At 36.8% G+C, this 25,096-nt stretch overlaps 1 protein-coding gene across 1 annotated transcript; it reads right to left on the reverse strand.

Annotated features, from left to right (window-relative positions):
- Positions 1–2,975: 2,975 nt before the first annotated feature.
- Positions 2,976–5,158, reverse strand: LOC134652352 (uncharacterized). Its single transcript, XM_063507523.1, has one exon. The coding sequence runs from the start codon at positions 4,917–4,919 to the stop codon at positions 2,976–2,978; it is 1,944 nt and encodes a 647-aa protein (XP_063363593.1). The 5' UTR covers positions 4,920–5,158.
- Between the last annotated feature and the right edge of the window lie 19,938 nt (positions 5,159–25,096).

A 25,096-nucleotide genomic window follows, 5' to 3' on the forward strand; every position in this document is an offset into this window, starting at 1 on the left:
TATGTGATCTCAAAAGAGGTAGGGCACGATGAAATGTGATCTCAAGAGAGGTAGGGCACGATGAAATGTGATCTCAAGGGAGGTAGGGCACGATGAAATGTGATCTCAAGAGAGGTAGGGCACGATGATATGTGATCTCAAGAGAGGTAGGGCACGATGAAATGTGATCTCAAGAGAGGTAGGGCGCGATGAAATGTGATCTCAAGGGAGGTAGGGCACGATTGTAAAATATGTATTGTGACGGAGGAATAAATAACACACGTAGGCTGGTTGTAAGACTAACTCTTTATTCATCTACCCACACATATGAAAGTATATATATGACATCTCCCTTTTTATAAGGAGAAAAAAAAATTAACAATAAAAAAAAAACATGCTAAATCAGCTAAATCCATGAGAGGATTTCTGAGATGATTACATTAGATACATGCAATTTTTATTACAAAATTATACATGCTGATTATTTTACAATTCATTCATTAATTTTACAATGACTTGGTATTTTAATATTTTAAATTATATCATGTTTAGGTACAAATTTTTAATAGTTTATTTGTAGTAGCTACAAATGTTCAGAGTGCATTATGCTGGAGCTGGACAAGTCCGTATTATATTATAGTTAATTAAACATTTAATTAGGAATTATTCTTACTACATTAACTTAAACGCATGACAATACAGGCAAAATTAGTTTGTAAGTGATTGTATCACATAAACGTAAATTGACTTATAACATATAGCTTTTACATAATTTTATTCGCCATTCCTGAACCAAACATGTGGAACATTAAGTATGTCTAGGTAGGTACAAAATCTCAGGTCCTTCGGTGCGTGTCGGTGTAACCCCAGCGATCAGGCGGTCTCACTGTCCTGCCGTAACGAGTAATGTATAAGTTGTTGTTTTGGTTACACGGATTGTTGGATAAGCTAGAATTTAAATTATTCTGGTTGTTCGGGATGACAATATCATCGTATGATTGGGACCGGTGTTGAATATTATTGTTGCGTCGTTCAGAATCGGTAATCACGTGCCTACGGTTCCTAACTATTTCATTTCCGGTTTCCAAACGAATTAGGTATGATCTTATTCCGACATTTTTTTCTATAATCCCACTTTTCCACTTTTTATTTATAAGTGCTTTTACTTTTTGGCCTATTTTTAATGATGGAAGATCATGAGCATGTTTATCATAATAATGTTTTTGAGTCATCTGTCTATCTTGCAACTTTTTTACAATATTTTGCTGAAATTTAGATTTAGACATAGTAGACGCACATGGTACTATGCTACGAAGTTTTCTTTTATATAGAAGTTCTGCAGGTGAAGGTATGTCATTACTCATAGGTGTATTTAAAAATTCGAGAAGTGCTAGATTGAAGTCCGAGTTAGTGTAAGTTGTTTTTCTTAATATGTTTTTTATCGTCTGTATACTTCGCTCCGCAAGACCATTCGATTGAGCGTATCTTGGAGATGATGTAATATGTTGGAACTTCCAATCACTTGAAAAACGCTCAAAAAGTTCAGAACGAAACTCTGGCCCATTGTCAGATACAAATATAACCGGTTTGCCCTGTCTTCTAAATATCGTTTTCAAATGACTAATAATTTTTTCTGATGTTAAAGATTTAATTTTGACAACTTCAATAAATTTACTATAGTAGTCAACCACTAATAAGTATGACTCACCATTATAATGGAAAATGTCTGCCGCAACTTTATACCACGGGTTGTTTGGTACTTCGTGCGGAATCATCGTCTCTTTACAGTTCGACCTCCTATAGGATAAACAAGCCTGACAATGTGAAATCATATCAGCAATCTGCGAATTTATGTTAGGCCAGTAAATCGTTTCTCTAGCCCTTAACTTGCACTTCTCAACGCCTAAGTGATTCAAATGAATTTTCTTTAACATTTCAGTGCGCATACAAGTAGGTATTACTATTCTAGTGCCTTTCCAAATTAATCCATAAGACAAGGTCAACTCATCTCTTACGTCCCAATAACTACGTATATTTAAATCAACATCATTTTTATTAATAGGCCATCCCTTTTTTATCGTTTTCATCAGGTGTTGGAGTTCGTTATCTTCGCGCGTACATTTCTGTATTAATAAAAAATGTGTATCTGTGAGCGGGTTGCATGCGGTCAACGCACACACCTGCGCTTGCGCTTCCAGATGATCGCGCGGGTCTGTGTCAAGGTCAGCACCCGGATTGTTATCACACGCCCGAGATAAGGTATCCGCTATGTATAGGTATTTACCAGGTTTATAAACTAGTTTAAATGTATACGGCTGCAACCTCATTAGCATTCTTTGTAATCTGGGTGGCGCGCAACCTATGGGTTTATTTATTATAGAAATTAGGGGCTTATGATCTGTTTCTATTGTAATATCGGAACGTCCGTATAAATAAGCATAAAATTTTTCGCACGCGTATACACAAGCGTATAATTCTTTTTCTATTTGTGCATATGCTTGTTCGGTCTTATTAAGTGATTTAGACGCATAGCATACTGGCAGATTATTTTGTAAAATGCAAACTCCAAGGCCATTTTTGCTCGCATCAACTGAAACCGTTATGGGTATGTCCAGTGAATAATATTGAAGTACGGGCGGATTTATAAGGCACTGTTTTAGCAAGTCAAAGCATTGCTGATGTTTTTCATGCCAATGCCACTCCACATCTTTTTTTAAAAGTTGGCGTAGCAAGTGTGTCTTATCAGACAAATTCGGCACAAAACTACCTACGTATGTAATTAAGCCAAGAAATCTTTCTAGGTCCTTAACATTTTTTGGCTTAGGCATATTTCGTACAGCCACTACATGCGAATCGTCGGGCGAAACCCCATGTTCACTTATTTTGTGACCTAGGTATTTTATTTCTTTGAGGCCAATTTTACATTTGTCTTTGTTTAATTTTATATTTATTTTACGACACCTGTCCAAGACTTTTCGCAATCGTTCATCGTGTTCTTATTTGGTTTTTCCATAGACCAACAGATCATCGATGAACTGACACACGCCCTCTAAATCATCAAATTGTTCTAAAAGTTTTTTGTGAAATACCTCACTAGCTGACGATATTCCGTATGGTAACCGTAAAAATTTATATCTGCCAAAAACAGTGTTAAAAGTGCATAAATCAGTGCAATCTGGGCTATGTTTCACCTGCCAAAACCCTTGCTTAGCATCTAAAGTGCTAAACCATTTTGCACCTAATAATTTAGAAGTAATCTCATCTAGGGTCGGCAAACGAAAATGTTCCCGTCTTATGGCTTTATTTAAATCCTGCGGGTCTAGACAAATACGAAAATCACCGTTTGGTTTTTTAGCCAGAGTCATACTATTCACCCAGTCTGTTGGACCCTCGACCTTAGAAATTATTTTCTGTTTTTCCATTTCTATCAATTTGCTTTTAACACTTTCCCTTAGTGCAATGGGTAACTTTCGGGGAGGATGTATGACTGGACGCGCGCTCTCGTTTAACCGTATCTTGTACTCTCCAGGAAGACAACCTATTCCTTCAAATATGTCAGCGTAATCTGCTAACATGCTGTGCTCGTTACTATTACTATCTATCGACATTACGCGCTTCACTAAATTTAGTTCCTCACTAGCATCGCGACCCAGTACCGGGGGAGAATCAACGTCGGCAACAATAAACTTCAATATATAGTTATTGCCCTTATAGTATGTTTTCATATAGCATTTGCCAAGTACTTTGAGACCGTCACCCGAATAACTTCGTAATTTTATAGACGTTTGAGTTAGCTGTTGCACTGACATGTTAATATTTTGCAAACTGTTTAAAGGTAAAACATTTACAGCGGCACCAGTATCAATATTAAATGTAATTGAATTATCGTTAATACTAAGTGTAACAGACCAATCAGTACTCGAAGTATTATTATTATGTCTTTTTACCTGATCACTGGAGGCTCCCTCCACAGCATACACCCGGCACATCTTCGCATAATGATTATACCCATTGCAACTGTCACAACGCACACCGTATGCCGGACATTTGTTATACGCGTGATTACTTCCACATCTCGAACACACTTGATAAGACCGCGAATGATGAGTCGAGACGTTACTAGGTCCAGGTCTCGGAGCCCTGTCCGCCTGTTCAGGGACTGCAGCAGGAGTGCGACGACCTCTTCCTCGTCCGCGACCGCGCCGGCGGCGCCCGCGCGGCTCCCAGGAGCCGGGGGCGGCGGCTGCGGGGGGCGCACCTCTCACCGCACGAGCTCCACAACGACAATACGAATTGTTTACCCAGTTTACCGCTTCCTCAACGTCTTCATGTCTACTTGTACCACAATTCGTGCTTAATTCATGAACATGATGCGTCTCCGATTCTGGTTTTATAGTACTGGCTTGCACCTGCGACATCTCCACTAAACGGCAAATATCCAGCGCTGAGCTAAGTTTTAAATCGGGCTCCCTTAACAAACGTTCACGCAGAGTAGTATTTCGTATACCACAAATCAAACGATCTTTTACAAGGTCATCACATAAGTCTTTGAATCCACACTTGGCAGCCATTTTATTGAGTTCAAAAACATATTGTTCTGCTGATTCTTGTGATTTCTGTTCCCTCGTGAAAAACCTATGCCTCTCAACTGTCGTATTGGTTTTAGGCAAGAAGAAATCGTCAAATTCTTTTAAAAGCGCCTGCAAAGTCGTTGGTTTCACCGAAAACTGCTGATATACCTCTCTGCATTTGGGTCCGATGACGTGCAATAAAATATTAGTTTTCACTTTTTCGTCTTTTTTATGAAGTTCGCATGCCTCACAATATATGTTAAATGCAGTTTTCCAGTTTTGCCACGCCTTACTCAAATTTCCCGAAGTAACACTTGAAATATTGTTCTCAAATAGAAACGGCGCGGGTGGTTGTAACACAGCTTCCATTGTTCATAGGTTAGTTTAACTTCACATAGGAAATACACTTATTTTGTACACTTCGCACTCAATTTTCTTATTACAACGGATACGGGCCGTAATTTAGTACAATATAATTCCGATTTCACGTAGATTTACTCGGCTGCGCCATGTAAAATATGTATTGTGACGGAGGAATAAATAACACACGTAGGCTGGTTGTAAGACTAACTCTTTATTCATCTACCCACACATATGAAAGTATATATATGACAACGATGAAATGTGATCTCAAGAGAGGTAGGGCACGATGATATGTGATCTCAAGAGAGGTAGGGCACGATGAAATGTGATCACAAGAGAGGTAGGGCACGATGAAATGTGATCTCAAGAGAGGTAGGGCACAATAAAAAAACTACACCCTTTTGGTCAAGGTGACGTTCGATGTCAATTGCAGCTGCTTTACTGTTGCGGCCTTGAGGCCGGCGCTGTATCTGTCAATTTCCTTGACAAAGTGAGTGACGGAATGAACAGTTAAAAGCTACTTCGGACTCGATATTTGAGAAAAAACTTAAGCAGATATTGTTGGACATGGCGTGCTACGGTATTGATGAATTCGTTAAGTGCTACAAGTCACTGATCCATCTCTACAATTGTTAAATAAATTATTTTAAGTAGAGGAGACATCCGCATTGCATGATATTGTAATTTGTGATATTAGCAAATGTACCTAATCTAACCTATCTAATACCTTTAAACGAGCAATTCTTGTTTATTTATTTATTTATATATATATATGTCGGCGAAGGATGGTCCTAATGGCGGTGGGCGCGTGGGGGTAGTACCTAGATGTATTACTTCACAGCCAAAATAGTGGGTATGCTACCAACGCATGAAATAAACATTCGGACTCATTAACCATACTAGTGCCTACTATATTTCAGTACTAAATGATGAAAAGAACTAATTGCTATTAGAATGTTGACTGGTTAAATTGAAAATAAAAAGATCACATGAAATCGTTCAAATCTTTATTTCAGTCAAACTAAACCGGTTCCAACCCTACACCTCTGACCCGAGAAGATTTAACCCGGCAACAAACTCGGCGGGACACATCTTTTCAAAACAACACGTAGTTTCTTTATTTTACAAAAGTAAGCTTCTAATGGCACATAAGAAATCAAAATAACACTTGGAATAGAACACTTAGCTAAACGGTTAAACAACGTGAGAATCTATAAGCTTTCAGAATAATCCTTCAGGTGTAAGCCTTCAGGAACGTAGCGAATTAGGCACGAGCTTGGCTAACGTCCGATCTCTAGCGCGGTCCGATCAAGAAGAAGGAAGCCAGTTCCAGCGGCGGAGCCAACCGCTCCCGCCTCCAATTCAAGTTGGTAAACCTGCCTGACCAGTCTACCAACATAACGACAAAAATGCCTGCTTGTGCCTACGTTCACTCAAGATACCCCTCTTGACGTTCCAAAGCCTTCTACCTGTCATCTTAGTTCATCAATACGCCAATAGATGGTGGCGTTACTCTCTACGCAACTTTATGATTCCGTTACAAGCAAATAATATGTAGCCAAACATTGCTAATCGACTTTTACAGGCGTCTAACTATGAACTGTAATGCTGCAATACGTCTTTCTGGTGTCTCGCTCCGACACGGCCGTCCTGCGCTACACACGTCCTCGTGTGTGGGTGTATGCATTTGATACTGAAACAAAACATACAGCACAGTATCTCATCGCTCGGTCATTCCTGACCAACAATTTGGTTCTCACCCAAATTACTATTAAAATCAAACTTTGTTATCAATCAAACCAGAAAAAAATAATTGTTCAAAACTACTTTAACAATCCTCAATTCTCTAGTCAAAAATAGTCCATCGAGCAACGACTAAATAAAAATAATCATCAGTAATCATCGCCGCTATCTAACGGATACACTCCAATAATCATCGCCTCCATACGGCGGATACTCTCAAATTTATGTGAAAACAGAACAATCCCAAACATCAAAAACACAAATCACAACAGCTCTAATTCATTGCTCGACAGTATCACTACTATTGTCGTCAATATCAATTTACGGGGAAATTATCTAGCATTAAAAAAAAATTGGTCATATGTGATCTAAATTTTTGTAAGACATCTTAAAATAAATAACATTCTGAATTGATAGTTCCAATTTTACTCATATGAACACAGTACATAAACGGGAATTCATTTTTAACAAAACAACACCAGTCCTTCGGTGCATTGCCAGTCCTTCGGCAGATACCAGACCCTCGTCAGAAGTAACCATCTCAGCCGCGTAAGCGCTACTCCTCGCAAAGAGCATTCTGCACATAAAAAGCAGACCACGTGCACATCTTACATGCTCCGGCACTTCTGATGCGGTCACTAAAAAATACCCAGTCCATCGGGCATACTTTCAGTCCATCGAAAGCGCATGAGTGCGTTTTATTTCATTCTATGAACAAACAAACACGTGTTCCAAAAATAAGTAACAAGGTAAAATGGGCCAATACGAAAAGTGACAGCTTATTAGTTACGTTCGACTGTTATGCTTCGCCATTACACTCAAAATAAAATTCACTAATAAACAATTAGAACGAAACCTGTCCTTTTATTTCCAAATCTCCAGCACAGAAGATACTGCACAGCTGCTTCTGTGCCACGGGCGTAATGGTGTCTGCAAGTTCGCTCGGCTCTGGCTGCAGGACACTGTAACATTAATTTTCATATGCGTAGCTCATGTTTCCATAGTATTCGCTATTTGTGATCTATCACGGCATTACGAGCAATAATTTGTCGCAATTTTATTAATTACTAAACGTTACAGGGTAATTTTTCAAAATCGCTTCTTAGCTCTTGTACACTTTATAAATTCAACCTATTGTCCAAATTTCAACGTTCTAGCATTTGTAATCATTAATTTGGAATTTTGCGTAGTAATTTTGCATTTTATTGTTGACACGTCTTATTGAATAATGTACATTTTGTTATTGCTTGTTAATGTTATGGTAATGGTATACAAAGTATTTGTAGTTAATGTATTCCATCACCTATTTATATATTTCTACGCCAGTGATGGCAGAATATGCTGTTCTACACCAAAAAACAACGACACCAAAATTGTACATACCATATTCTATGAAATAAATTTATGATTATGATTATGATTATGTAGTTTCGGCTCTGCGTTGATGAGTCAGTCAGGACACGTGCATTTATATATATAGAAGATATGTGAAAACAATAGGTATCACAAACTCATTTTAAATGTTACAACATGATGACGATAAACATCGTTGTTGTCATTGTTATCGTTGTCTGAGTACCCAGAACACAAGCCTTCTTGAGCTTATTGTGGGACTTAGTCAATCTGTGTAAGAATGTCCTATAATAATTATTTATTTGGGTCAATTTCTGAACACGATTTTTTTTCTGTCCGTGATGAAAATCGCGGATTAGCATCAGATAATACTTACCATTTTTTTTTTACATAAAGAAGTCACACTTTCACACCGAGTTCCATATGAATTCACTGATTAGTTGGTTTTTAGAGTACACATAAAAATACCTAAAGGCTCAAATTACTACTCCCGTGCCCTGTCCGGAATCTACTTTTAAGCATAATGAAAAATCCTACGAAAAATTCTACATTAGTATCACTAATTTAGTGTCAAATACTTAAACTAGATGATATTTACTATCACTGAGCACATATACTATTAACTTAATTGTGGTAAATAACTTGTGATCGATGTTTAAATTTTGTCCGAGCGCGCGAGTAAAATTTCGTCGGCAAAACTCAAAGGGCTCTGACAGCCGACGTTTGTATTTGAACCGCCTCGTGTCCCGCCTCACCTGTACTGGCAGTATTCGGCTGTCTCTCAAAGCAAGCGGATGTAAGTCAAGCCGCGGCGTGTTCGAGGAAATCGCGTAAGTATTTCGGAATCCGGATGGGCGACAATTTTTTTCTAATTTCGATGCCCCTTATAAATTTTATTTTCCACATAGCTTTTCAATGACAATTGTCATATTTGGGAGCCCTTTATGTATCTTTATGTAAGCGATAACATATCAGTTTGGTCAAACACGATTTAAATTTTTGGCGAATTTTTTTATTACGAATTCTAATTTCCGTGCCCTAATTCCCATAGCAAATTTACCTAAAACAGCTGATTAAGTGGCACGGGAATTAGAAAGTATTACATATATTGTCAACAAATCTTTTATTGGGGGCACTGTAAGTTAATTGGCAATGTTTACGTCATATTATTATTACATATATATATTGGCATTGAATATATATTATATGTAATAATAATACGACGTATATCTGTCTATTTTACATTTAAGGAAATCTTAAAGAATGCACAAAAATCTGTGAATAGTTTTTTAATATAAGTACTATAGTACATACAGGATGGACCCGAATAACCCGGGCAATTTTAATACGTAAGGTAAGGTGGGGTAAGACGACACCGGGGTAAGACTATCACTTGTATGGAATCCTTGTACTGTTAGTCTTATCCCACCTTACCTTATTCATTGATCATATTATAACATTAAAATATTATATAAACATAAAACTATTTCTGGAATTATTACATATTATAATACCTGTACCTAAAGTTACATGAAACAAAATGAATCACATTTGCAATGTTTTGTTTTTGTAAATTTGACAGCTGACAGCGTATGCCGTATAAAGTTTAAATATCTGGGAGACCGAGCTTTGCTTGGAAAACATATACCTACCTACCTAAAAACTCAAAAATGCGCGTTTTTCCAGAGATAACACCTACCTAGATCGATTTTTCACCCCAGAAAACCCTCATATATGATCAAATTTCATCGAAATCGTTAGAGCCGTTTCCGAGATCCCCGAAATATATACAAGAATTGCTCGTTTAATAGATTAGTTGTTATAAATTAAACCGTAATACTATTAGATACCTTATTTGGGTTCCGTAGCCAAATGGCAAAAAACGGAACCCTTATGGATTCGTCATGTCTGTCTGTCTGTGATAGTCTTACCCCGGTGATAGTCTTACCCCACCTTACCTCATATGTGGTTAAACAATTTTTTGTGTTATGAATTTATGAAGGCAGCATATTCGATTTCTTCAGATTAACTTACACAATAACTTCTTCTCTCTGTGCCCCTATTTATTTCTTAGTATCATTTCCTATACGGCCATATACCAGATCATACACCTTGTACCTATCTACATGCAGATACATAATGACACTTTTTAATGAATAGTTTTGTATGTAAGGCGGACATGTTTACGCAACTACTCAAAGTATTGTTTTGAAATAAGTATATTTTACTAAGAAAGAGAGATTAGTTGCCATTAAAATCAAGGAAACGATTAGTCAAATACGTAGTTTTTAGTGTATCATACTTTCGTAGATTTGTCGTCCGAAACTAAAATTAAAGAAGATAAATATGTTCGATGCCGCTTCAGTATGGTTGAAGTATATTATTGTAGATTAAAATATATATAAATAATAGTTTTAACTACCAAAATAAGCTAAGAAAACAATTCCTGTGCCATGTTCTAATTTCCGTGCTAGTAAAATCTAATTCCCATGGACACACTAATTCCCGTGCCCTGACCAAAATTTTAAATTGAAATAACTTTTATAGTTTTATGAATTTTTTTACCCCATAAGAAAATTAATGTTTATTATATTTTTTATCAAATTATCAGCATAATTTTTTTTGTGTAATGTTGGTATTTCAAAATTCCATGGGAATTAGACAAAAATGCTCGTTTGGTGAAATTGACCCATTTATTTAAACATGCATGCATATTTTGACGTTTTTAATTTAATTCTATTTGCTTTGTTTTGATTTGTTATGTACTAATTTTATTTTACTTTATATTTTGATGTTCGGTTCTAATTCTTATTATTATTCTAAAAAAACGATCATCATACGACAACTTAGTACAAGCTGAAATGTATGTATATTTTACCTGTATGAAAATTGTATATTGAGATAAATAAACTAAACTAAACTAGTGATGGTCTACTTTACGTCGGAATACCCATATTATCAACACACGTCACATCAACGTACGTGACGTTACTATTACATTAATTTTCGAGATTTGGAACAAACTTTATTTTCCCTGTCCCTAAAAAAAGTATCATATCGTTACTATAGTTGGTCAAACCAAATTGTCAGTAATAAGAACAAAAACAACTATACTCATCCTTTTCTTTTGGGTGCTGGTACTAGTGTAAGACAAAGACAGTATGATTCTCTCTGTCTATGTTTGAAATGAAAATGAAATGATCCTTTGACAATAGTAGTTTGTGTTACAAGGGATCAAAATGATATATTTCCGTCAAGGGCGTACATTGAATCCTGAACGAAGCGATGGATTCTACAATATAGAATCCTGAGCGTAATGAGGGATTCAAGTGTTAACGCCCAAGACGTAATAATTTTGATACCGCGTGTGACACATACTGCTTTTCACATCAACTATGAGGAAAATAAAAAAATCTTAGTGTTTGCACAATCTGATGCTTAAACAGATTATTAAAGCTAAAAAAATAATGTGCAAAAAAAATGTAAAAATAGTGTGCTAGAACAGAAAAGTGTTACTTTGATCCCTCCTAGCAGGGAGGAAAAGTGCTACTTTGATCCCTCCTAGCAGGGAAGAAAAAGCTTTTTTCTGAATAGGAGGTGTGAAAACTATATTTTTCATAGACTTTGTATATCTAACGGTAACGGAATGGAAGAAGCAAAAAAGTATGGAATTTCAGCTAGTGGCACTTTTTTCGAGCTTGTAATTCTGAGCTCGAATAACACAACTTTGGGAACAAATCTTTTTTTTTAATATTTTGATTTGTGTTTTTTTAAGAGGAAAGTTAAATTTATTCAGAAATTTTCGTTAATACAGTCCTTAAAAAAATACTTAAAATATAAATAAATTAATCAAAAATACCTCTACTAGTAGTAGTAGTAGTAATCACACTACTATATATAAATTATAAACTGAAATAGATGTCATTATTTCAGTTTATAGGTTCATAATACTTTCAATAAAATGGTCCCACATAAATACACCATATCTCCATTCTTATAATATACCTCTGACCGAAAAACCCCTCAACTCAGCGAAAAAAGATGAAGCGTCGCTTCTCACAACCCTATTCTTCATGTCACTGCATGTGCGCTTACCTCCAAATCTATTATGTGAAACAATTTCTCACGAAAAAAACCCCGCAATTATTCAAAGAGATTTACAACCGTATCACCCGGTTATAGGGTTCAATTTAGCACTGTCGAGAAAAGTAATGAAGTGTAGGGTTGCTACTGCTCTGGTATTTTGGAATTCGTAATGTAATTTGATGTTGAGATGCGAGTGATATGCACAGATTAGATTATGACACCTCAAAAATGCTTTAAATTCGTAATAACAGGTTGCAAAATATGATGTTGCTCGCACTTAACACTTGGTGACATCGCGTGTAACCAAACGTAGTTCCCACTTGTAGGTATAAGAAGAAAGAAGACATTTTTGAAAAGAGGAAAATGGGGACTACGTTTGTATGGAGAAGTGGTCATCTGCTAGGTACCTGCCGTCTTGAGAGGGTTGCGCCGGTAATGGATTTTCGTACAACATTGGCTGATCTAGGCCGGCAAAGAGGTCATGAGCGCGCGTCACGACGCACCGTTCATTAAGATTTTAGGCTATTAATATTTAGATAGTAGTTTGACCCATTTTAGATGACAAATACCTACTTATCTAAGCCAGAATCGGAATTATCGGCCTTGAATTCATAAAATGGCTTCGCTTGGCTCGGAACTTACTATCAAACTGGGGCGAGAATATTTTATTTCCGACCTTTGTGGCACCTAATGAACTGTCACATAAATCTGTTTTTTGTTACAGATACGTCTGAGCAGTCTTGAAAAAGTTTTCAATGACTACAGCTTGGTGACAAATACGTTCGTCTCCCTGAGAAGAGATTCTATTACTCTTGCGGGCTTTCAAACAATACATAAAAAGAAATTACACATTATTTGTAACGTCCCTCGACAGGAATGAAGTTTCAGAGTTTAGTATGAAGATAGGACGATTCCCGTACACTCACATGCTTTTAGTAGCTGTCACCTTTTTTAGGGTTTTGTACCTAAAAAGGAATAAAAAAACGGAACCCTTATAGGATCACTCGTGCGTCTGTCTGTCCGACCATTCCCCCCCCCTTTCCCAACTATGTACTGGGTCTGAAATTTTGAAAAATAAAATAAATCTTTACCTAGATGACAGGAAAACCTATTAGAAATGTGCAGTCAAGCGTGAGTCGGACTTAAGTACTTCGTTTTTGATCCGACCCCTACGGAAAAATTGGGTACCTAATGTACGGAACCCTTGGAAAGCTAGTCCGACTTGCACTTGACCGTTTTTTTTAATAATAAATAGAGGTCACTGAAAACTGTCAATCATGTGAGTGGATAAGGAACATCGTACATTGACCCGCTTATTGCTATCTCTTTTGCACGGTCTAGCTGTCTTTGTGAAATCGGAACATACCTGTATAATAAATCTTGATGAGAGGCCGCAGAGGGGCATACATTATATGTAAAATTAAATTTTACATAAAAGCTCAAATTTTGGGAGGTTATTTTTGTAATGTTTGAGCCCTACCTACCTACGTCCATGTAATTAATTTATACATGGACGTAATACGTTACTACGTCACGTCCATGTAATAATTAATCGTCGTCGTCGTACGTCGTGGTACGTTATGTTTTAATTATTTATAATTTATTATCTTTCGTCGGAAGTTTCGCGCAGCCATATCTATTGTTTCCTACTAATTTCCTGGCTTTACCCTCTTAATTGGCATCAGAATACGAATTTGGGGCTAAAGACAAACGACTTCAGAACGTGGTTCACAATTAGAGCGTTTTCTCATTGCCCGATCCGATATCAGATGTCGGATAGAAGTAAAATGTATGATACATAATATATGTGTTTTTCTGTATTTATTAATTCATTTTAATAAATCATTATTACTAAAAACACGATAGATAACGCAAAAAAGGCGGACTTGATGACGTATGGCACTCTCCTGCAGCTGGTTTTCTCATGTAAAATACTTCTATTTCACTACATAGCATAAAACAAAGTCGCTTCCCGCTGTCTGTTTGTCCCTATGTATGCTTAGATCTTTAAAATTACGCAACGGATTTTGATGCGGTTTTTTTAATAGATAGGGTGATTCAAGAGGAAGGTTTATGTATTATTTGTTAACCCGTGCGAAGCCGGGGCGGGTCGCCAGTTATCAATAAAAGTTTGTTTGTTTGATTAATTGATTGATTAATATGTGCGTTCCGACATTCGATATCGGAAAGGCGCTTCCGATAATTCTCCCGTCAGCTGTCGGACCGATAATATTTGTTCGTGTGCGTATGTGTAGGCGTAATTTTTGTTGCCGGTCCCATATTGGGATGCCCTCCTTCATTGAGGGGGGATTTAAATCTTCTCGAGGCAGAGGTTGGAGCCGGTGTAGCTTTATTTGACGTTCATAAGCGCATTGTAATATGCCTACTTGAATAAACTATTTTTTATTTATATCTTATGTGAATCTTGGTGTAGTCCGCCGGCGTTGCATGTACGTAGGTACCATCAGCCGTAAAAGTACATGGCGAATTGATCAATGAGTTTATTCATAATTTCTCCATGCAGTTTCACAGCTCACTACGTGTACACGCCCCGCGGCTCGACATTGTAGATGATGTAGTATCCCACATCCGATATCGCATCGTACAATGTGAAACCGCTCTTAGGGCCCGATTCCAATTATGAACTAGATATCTATTAGATATCTATTAGACATCATCAAGATATGTCAGTGTCAAAAAAGTGCCAAAAGTGACGTGTTTGTTTGAAGAAACGTCACTATTGACACTTGGTTGACACTGACATATCCAATCCATATCGTTTCAATTAGGGTTTGCAATCCGGATCCGAAATGTATGAAATTATCCGGATCTGGATCCGGATCCGCGGATCTTCCCATACATTTCGGATCCGTCGTGCAAACCCTAGTTTCAATATCTAGTATTTGACGTATCTTAAAGTTCGAATATGGCTGTTAGGCGTTTTATTGAAATTCTATTCGGGAAACGTTGGAATGAGGTTGTGGGTGACGTTTTGTGTATTCAGATTGCCGGGAAACGGGAAAATCAAATTCCGGTTTGAAGAATCGGCATTCCGGACCAGGCACAATTCGTTCAGTGCCTTTATTCGTTACGAGTAATAGAAAAAAATTCTATAGTGAAAAAACTTATTGTTATCTATGTCGGAGGCAGATCGTAAAATCGGCCATATCGAGATATTCCTAGGCATACCATGAAACGCCGCCATTTCATGATCTGACTAGCGCGACCATCAGCCATATCGTGCAAACTCAAGGGGTGATATTCCTAGGCAGATCATGAAACGCCGGCATTTCATGATCTGCCTAGCGACGACCAGCCATATCGTGCAAACCTCAAGGGGTGATATTCCTAGGCAGATCATGAAACGCCGGCATTTCATGATCTGCCTAGCGACGACCAGCCATATCGTGCAAACCTCAAGGGGTGATATTCCTAGGCAGATCATGAAACGCCGGCATTTCATGATCTGCCTAGCGACGACCAGCCATATCGTGCAAACCTCAAGGGGTGATATTCCTAGGCAGATCATGAAACGCCGGCATTTCATGATCTACCTAGCGACGACCAGCCATATCGTGCAAACCTCAAGGGGTGATATTCCTAGGCAGATCATGAAACGCCGGCATTTCATGATCTGCCCAGCGACGACCAGCCATATCGTGCAAACCTCAAGGGGTGATATTCCTAGGCAGATCATGAAACGCCGGCATTTCATGATCTGCCTAGCGACGACCAGCCATATCATGCAAACCTCAAGGGGTGATATTCCTAGGCAGATCATGAAACGCCGGCATTTCATGATCTGCCTAGCGACGACCAGCCATATCGTGCAAACCTCAAGAGGTGATATTCCTAGGCAGATCATGAAACGCCGGCATTTCATGATCTGCCTAGCGACGACCAGCCATATCGTGCAAACCTCAAGGGGTGATATTGCTAGGCAGATCATGAAACGCCGGCATTTCATGATCTACCTAGCGACGACCAGCCATATCGTGCAAACCTCAAGGGGTGATATTCCTAGGCAGATCATGAAACGCCGGCATTTCATGATCTGCCTAGCGCGACCATCAGCCATATCGTGCAAACCTCAATGGGTGATATTCCTAGGCAGATCATGAAACGCCGGCATTTCATGATCTGCCTAGCGACCATGCACCAGCCATATCGAGCAAACCTCAAGGCTCAAAAGGAACGTAAACTTGTATTAAAAGGTACGATCTGGCAACACTGACTCGGACGCAGGGCCATATAGAATGCAGCGCCATATAGAATGCAGCGCCACCAGTGGCAAAAAATGCAATTATTTTACGATGCGATCGGTATGAATGAAGCTAGGAATTCGACGAATTCATTGCTCCCATCGATCTGCCGAATCTTTTATAAGACAGATCGTGATATGCCTGAGTTAATTTTAGTCAGATCAGGAAATGGCGGCGTTTCATGATATGCCTAGGAATATCTCATCAATTAATTTACGATGCGCCCGGTATGAAGCTAGGAATATCAACGAATACATTGGTCTGACCGATATGCCGCCTCTTTCATAAGGCAGATCGTGATACGCCTGGGTTAATCTTAGTCAGATCATGAAATGGCGGCGTTTCATGATATGCCTAGGAATATCTCGATATGGCCGATTTTACGATCTGCCGCCGACATCTACACGGCAATGGGATGGGATTTTTTTTTATTGAAGAGGGTGTCTTTATTGAGAACTAGCTTAAAGACGATTATAACCGTTCATCTTAAAAAGAATCTTCGTTGGAAATGTTTATAAAGCGTTGTTTCTTTAAATGGTAACGGCACCAGTCATGAAATATTTAAGAGAAAAAAAAGCGGCCAAGTGCGAGTCGGACTCGCCCATGAAGGGTTCCGTATTTAGGCGATTTATGACGTATTAAAAAAAAACTACTTGCTAGATCTCGTTCAAACCAATTTTCGGTGGAAGTTTACATGGTAATGTACATCATATATTTTTTTTAGTTTTATCATTCTCTTATTTTAGAAGTTAGGGGGGGGGGACACACATTTTACCACTTTGGAAGTGTCTCTCGCGCAAACTATTCAGTTTAGAAAAAAATTATATTAGGAACCTCAATATCATTTTTGAAGACCTATCCATAGATACCCCACACGTATGGGTTTGATGAAAAAAAAAAAATTTTGAGTTTCAGTTCGAAGTATGGGGAACCCCAAAAATTAATTGTTTTTTTTCTATTTTTGTGTGAAAATCTTAATGCGGTTCACAGAATACATCTACTTACCAAGTTTCAACAGTATAGTTCTTATAGTTTCGGAGAAAAGTGGCTGTGACATACGGACGGACAGACAGACGGACAGACAGACGGACAGACAGACGGACAGACAGACAGACATGACGAATCTATAAGGGTTCCGTTTTTTGCCATTTGGCTACGGAACCCTAAAAACTGAGTTTGTTTGATATTTCACTGATAGAGTCTGTTTGGAAAGAGAAGAGCCATGGAATGTATTCGGCCCCATACATTAAACATACCTGTAAAGATTTTACCACTTACAATCCCTCTGGTGTCCCGCGTGTCCATGGGCAACGGTAATCGCTGACCATCGAGCGATTCGTCTGCTCGCTTGCCTTCTATATAAAAAAACGTATTTCCCGTAGCCAGGCATCAGTTATGGCCGACAATACGGACGGGATGACAGACGAGCGGTAATAAACCGCGAGCGTTTTGTGATTGATGACGGTGACTTTGCTGTTTGCGGATGGTGCAGACCGGCGGTTAGAACGCTGGGTTTTATTTTATTGTTATAACATGTCGGTGGCAAATAGCGTTAAGGTGCCCACTGATTATCAGGCCGCCGGACGATATCGGCGTCAGTTAAAAGCAAAAGGTGACAGTTCTGAACAACTGACAGGCGGATATCGTTCGGCGGACTGATCATCTGTTGGCCCCTTAAGATGTCTCATTCCACTTACCTAGCTGTCATCAACATGTCTTTGTGACAGTGACAGCTAAGAAATATATTGCCAATTATACATTTTTTTTAAATGGATGTCAAATTATTGCGCTGCAGAGATCCTTGGCCTGACTCCGAACACGACAAATTAAAGGGTAATAAAACTTCCATAAACCGACAAGAAATCTTGAATAGAGTAGTAACTATGTAATTAAAAGTTGATAACTTGAGATATGAAATTAAAGAAAATTTTACTTAAAATAGATTTACATCAGGTTCAAATTTCTTATTTTATTTATTTAAATATTTTCTATATTTATAAGACACAAAGTCTTGAGTTGTCAACTTTTTCCCGCCGTGTGCGGTTATTTTGAAACAACGTTCGTCTGCATTGCGCCCGGCGCCACAAAACCCAGTCCATTGAAATAATAACGTGCGATCGACAGCCCTATTGTCGTCGATTGTTTTTAGCCGTTTCGATAAATGTAGCTTCTTTCATAAGATTTTATCGAAGAATTTAAACAATGTTTTAACAAAAACGCGACTGCTCAAAACAGATTGAAATACCAACGTTGTTTAGGACGGGCCGCGTTCGGGCCGGAGCTTCAGGCGCTTACTTTTCTATGACAGATGACAGGTGATCACGTGATGGTTTCCATAGAAAACGAAGCTCTGGAAGCTCCGGCCTGGACACGGCCCGGTCTAACGTGAACAGTCCGCTGGACCATAGAGAAATATAGTAAGACAAGAGTGCTCACTTCATACATCAGTTAGACTATTAATTTCAGTGTCTACATCTAGCATCGAGTAGCGGAACTATCAGTACTGCTATTTGACAATAGATGTAGCACCGACCGGAAAGTCTTATCTCAACAGCATAATACTTTCCGGTTGGTGCTACATCTATTGTCAAGTAGCAGTACTGATAGTTCCGCTACTCGATGCTAGATGCTAATAGTCTTTTTGGTACTAAAACTGATGTATGGAGTGAGCAATCTATGTATTTTTTTCTCTATGGCTGGACGATATTGGATGTCAGAACAAAAAATTGACAGTTCCGAACAACTGACAGGACGATACCGTCCGGCGGACTGGTAATCTCATCTATCTTCAGGTTCAGTATTAACGGTAATAGGATCGACAAATACAATTTCAAAATCATTTGATGTTTAATTTTAAGAAGGCAATTTCCTCATATTCTACTTCTAAGGGAAAAATTTGAATGAAAAATACTTAATAGCGTTCATTTGGATTTGATTTGTAATATTTTACAGTTAGTATTTTCCTGGAATGCCGCGTTTCACAAGAAGCAATTGTTAAACTCTCGTGCGTTCAAAATCCTTTCAACGCTCAAGATTACACTTTTGAAACTTTGGAATCTTTGCTTGGGTATCAATATTAACATGAAAAATTAAACAACAACATCGCCCCTTTGTCAAACACGTTCGCGAAAATCCTCGAAACAAATGGACATCGTAATTTTATTTTCACCTCAGCAGCTCGAACAAGGGTACTTTGATTCTTAAAAACAGTGAGCAAAATGCGATTTTGCTCACTGAGTGAGACAAATGACATTCAAGTGACCTTTATAGTCAAATGTCATTTCAACATGCGGGGTCTAATAAAAGATCGAAATACTTGGGTTCTATTATCTCTGTCCCTTTCACACTGTTAGCAAAAAGAAACAGACAAAAAAAGTTAAAACGACATTCAACAGTATATTCACGGTTTATAATAGACCCCCGAAAAACTTCAGACCGCATCGTTCCAAACCACGTACGAGTATGAATTCTTAATAATTAATAAATAAAAATAAAGTTTAAGATTTGATAAAAACTGATAAAATACGATATTTTAGGTATTTTATTGTACAATTAAAATAACGAACTCAAAAATACACAGATCATCACGCAAAATTAATTATTTTACTTTTAAGAATTTCTACCATAGTTGACAAATAGTACGTATCCGCAATTCGGACCGTATCTTACAAAGATTTTTTTTACAAAAAAAAATGGTCGATTGAAGTGTCAGTTAATGTTTGTTTTTTGTATATTATTTTACTGGAATTGATTATTACGTTTTGTTTTTGTGTTCCATTGCGGTAATTAAACTTAATTGTTTGTATATCTTAAGAAAACATGAGTGCAGGTATTAAGTGATGAAGAAGGATTACATTTTTCAAGTTGTCTAATAGGTATGTTCTCACTGCGCTGAGGTGAAAAATGTTGTGTACTACACGAGATCAAAGTTATTTACATCTCGTGCGCTTTTGAGTCCCTTACTACGCTCAAGATTCTAAATTAGATTCACTCGCTACGCTCGTGAATCTATTATAGAATCTTTCGCTTGCACGGGACTCAAAATAAGCACTCGAAGAAATATCAAACTTTGATCACTTGTTGTACAAATAACTATAGTTACAATACTTACAACGTCTTATCTGTGAAAGGCCTCCTACTAACAAGCGCTTTTTCAACGCGCGTTAAAAACCGCTTGAATCCGTCCACATGCTAAATTCGATTTAACGACCAACGCTTAAAGTCGAAATTCCAACAACGCTTGATAAATAGCGCCACCGCCATCATGTATCCATTTGTGTCATTCAAACGATTTTTTAACGCGCGTTGTAAAAGCGCTCGTGCGAATGAGGCCAAAGTGTGATATGATATTGATTGATTATTGCGTAATATTTATGTCGATGTCAATATAATAATGACATTCAAATTTCGAACATCTCTGAAAAAGCAGGACCTCATTTCTAGTATCAGTCGAAATTACGTTTTATTAAGTGTGTGGTCAAATGCCGCAATGGCGTTCGTAACACATGGTTCCTTAAAAACACTTTGAGTGACCCGTTTAAATATATAGAATATGTCTGTGTCTCACAGATTCTATCCGACTTTACGACATATCTAGAAAGATTTAAATTCGAAACCTAAATTGAAAGTAAAACCACGACCTAAGTAGGTAATTTAAATCACTATAAATTTGCATTCCCTCTCAATTACTTGCTAAAATGAACTTTCCAAAGGAATCCAAACTAACCCCATTAGGAACCACTCGTGGTTTCCTTCAATCGTCTTAATACCTCAGATTGCTCGTTCTATAATAAGATTAACTAGCGACCCGCCCCGGCTTCGCACGGGTTAACAAATTATACAAAAACCTTCCTCTTGAATCACTCTATTAAAAAAACTGCATCATAATCCGTTGCGTAGTTTTAAAGATCTAAGCATAGAGACAGACGGACAGACAGACAGCGGGAAGCGACTATGTTTTATACTATGTAGTGATAAGTATATACCTATACAGTATTAAGTCTTATTACTTTGAGTTAAGATCCAAAACTTTATACTTAGGAAGTAATATTGGTTTGGAATAAATAGCTCTCGAACGTTCGCTTTTCTGTTTTTAGCCTTTGTATAGTAAAGTTTATAATTGGGATAAGTCTAGATTGAAGTACTACTTATTACTAATAAACTTAGGGAAAGAGGAGGTAAAGAAATATATCCCCAATTAACTTTCTTTTGTAAATAAATAATAATTCAGCCTATATAGGTACGTCCCACTGCTGGGCATAGGCCTCCTCTCATACGCGAGAGGGCTTGGGCTATAGTCCCTACGCTGGCCCAATGCGGATCGGAGACTTCACATACATCATTGATTTTCTTTGCTGATGTATGCAGGTTTCCTCACAATGTTTTGCTTCAACGGAAAGCGGTGGTTAATATCAAATGATATTCCGTAGATAAGTTAATTAATTTGGTCACGAGCCAGAAATTGAATCCGGAGCGGGTTGAAAGTCGGACGTCATATGTCATCATATGTCACTCAAGTAAAGTTAGTTTTAGCTACGATGTTAGTTTTAATTTTTAATATGTTACGTTGATTATGTAAGTACTTACAACAGAGACTCGCACCTGCAGTCAAACTGTGCAAACAGTTTTGCAGCGAACTGTATTAGATTATAAGTTTATTTCATGTATTAATAATAACAAATAAATAATAAATTAATAATAATATCAACTCGGCCACCGGTGTTTTTTATTTTACCGGCGATTTATATACCAAAACCATGCCAAATATCAGCTTTCAGCTTTTTAGCACTAACGATGTAAATCGAGGTAAATTTTATGTAATATACCTATTACCCAGTGGAAACCTGTTAATTAACTATAAATTCTGTTTCCAGTAAAGCCGTAATACATTTGATATTAAATTGTTTGCATAATTAGATGCCAAACAAATACTAAGCGTTGCATAATTTTACCAGTACATTTTCAAACACGCTACATTTCCGTACGTTGCATGATCTGGAGGCTAAAGGTGAAAAGTTCATCAGAAAAGCAGAGAGATATTTTTTATGATATACGTCTGCTCTTTTGCCTCCTACATATATAACATGATAAAGCTAGATACCTAGTTAATTTGTAATTCTCTAGTTTTTGACGTGCAATAGTTAAGTAATGAGTAAAGAGTTTATACTTCATTTAGTTTATATTTTGAATCAAATACAATTATAGCGAGCGAGCGTATCTTTCCTTTCTCGAAATACAATTTAAAGATTTTCACGATAACTTCAATCTCGTTTTCTGATTTCAGGTTTCGAAATTATGAAACATCAGTTTTGTAAACATTTTACTCTTTTATATTATATAAAGAATGGGAAAATATTAAACTAACAGACATGTCGATACTTGTAAAATTATAAAATACAATATAAATATAATTCTTTTGAAAATATTAAGCTTGGTTTATAAGTAGGTAGATATACTATTTGTACAATTTTTATTGCAATATTTTTATAGTTAATGGTGTGATATAAAATTTAATAAACAACGTTTAAGGCATGAAATAACGTATCGTCTTGAAAAGGTGTAAATAAGGAATAGAGATATTAGATTTTTACTAAACCGTCCATATTAAACGCGAAGATGAATTAGGAACATCAAATTATTAATGTTAATCATAGAATACGCTACCACCTCTAATATATTATACATTGAAATATTAAGTCTTAAAACTAATAAAAAAATAAACTAATGGACAGCTAATTCTTCAGTGCAATTAAAGTGGTAATAATTCATGAAAACTTGATCCATTTGTGCATTTATTTGAAAAAAAATTATTTTCAGAATCATTAAATTATTTGACTGTATAAAAAGACACAGAGTATGAGAGTAGTTATAATTGTTTTAGTTAAATCTATTCTTATTATTTAAAATACCACCCACGGCCACGATAATAAGTATTAACACTAAACAATTATATATGGTGAGAGGTAGGTGTCTTAAATTTCTCTCAAGGAAGTTTTGGAAATATTAGTGCTATTATGCATTATTTCAATTCCATTTACTAGATTAAAGTTCACGAAATATAAAGCCGATTGTGTTCAAATTTGTTCGAGAGATCGCCTCACTTTATATTCCGTCAACCTTACATACAAATGATAACATTTGTATGTAAGGTAGGCTCGAAGGCAACTCATTATGGATCGTTCTAGTGTGAAACATGCTTTATATGTGTTAGATAGTACAGCTGACGTCAAAGATATGTTTACATTATTTCGCCTTATTACAAAGAAGTAAGATGCAAAAGTGTAAATATATCTTTGACCTCGACTTTACAACAGATTCGGTTGGATCGTTATGATTATAACGATACCTAATACTTTCTTAAAATGTTTTTATTAGATATTACTTATAGTTACCAAAGAAAAATGTAGGATTAGATACAGATTTATCATAGAAAAAATATATAGTAGGTATTATAATACTAACGAGTATTTATTGTAAAGTTTGATTAGCAGTTATATTTAAAAAAGATTAACGAATATTTTTCTTATTTCTATTAATCCATTTCTTAAAATATTTGGAATCTCATTATTTATACGCTATTCTTTGGTGTTCAATGGAGCACATTCAAATTAAGAACTAGGATCCTATTTGAATAGAAAAAGTGACAAAAAATAAGTGACATATGATAAAAATTGCAGCTCGACCGTACTGAATAGTGATGTGGTAGCCATTATTTAGCTATAATTTCACCTTATGTCACTTTCTCGATTCTAACAAGGTCCCAATAATACTTAAAGCTTTAAAAAAACAACAACAACACAAAAGTCGGTTTCAAAAACTTTTATCACTTTTAAAACTTTTTTGTACTTTAAAAACCTTAGGAAACCAGAAAAATTTCGCCGTATTTTTTTTTAAGTATATTTTTCCTCGGATGCATGTTGTACAAATTTAAAACACATTGTAAATAATTTATTTTATGAATAAATATGTATCTTTTCGTTTTCATTAACATCATAAGATTCATAAGATAAAGTGGTTTGACATACAAGTGAAATATCCCCATTTTTAATAAAAAATATTATTCAGCTAATTTTACGGTTTAACCCACGTTTGTAGTCACTCGGGCGACATAATATGTTTCATGCGCCGCATAAGTACAAACACCAACACTCTTCACTGTCCATCGGTGGACCTTATGTCTTTTGAAATAAGGTACGGTACGGGTGTACGGTTTGGTACGGCTGACATGACCGCTGCTCATACCTCATGCACTGTTAGTGCTTCAAAATTGACGCTCTCCGAAACATGTGGCGCGAGTGACTACGTACGAGTGTACAACATGCGAGTGTATACGTGAGTTAAACGACACTTTAAATTCAAGTTGTTAGTAGGCACTAAATATAAGTATCAGAAGAAATATTAATGGATCATTTCGCAACTTATCTTTCGGACAAATCTCAAAGCAAGTGTATTATACGAATTCGTAGTAAACATCTAATTTACCTTATTATACCTAAGCCCGAACTTTCTATACGATTCTACAAATAAAAGGAAACTAATATTCGTTTAAATCGACTTATCTTAATATAGTATTGCTTATGGAAACACACGGCCTGCAAACACATGATGCCATCTTTCTTGTGAAGTTGAGTAAGAATACGAGTATATTCTACCCCTCACATTCTAATTGTATTAACTAGACAGGGATGTCTTATATATTTCTCAGAGAATACAGATGACGGGAGCGCATTCCATTCCTTA

The sequence above is a fragment of the Cydia amplana genome, chromosome 11 (assembly GCF_948474715.1).
Source record: "Cydia amplana chromosome 11, ilCydAmpl1.1, whole genome shotgun sequence".
NCBI lineage: Eukaryota > Metazoa > Arthropoda > Insecta > Lepidoptera > Tortricidae > Cydia > Cydia amplana.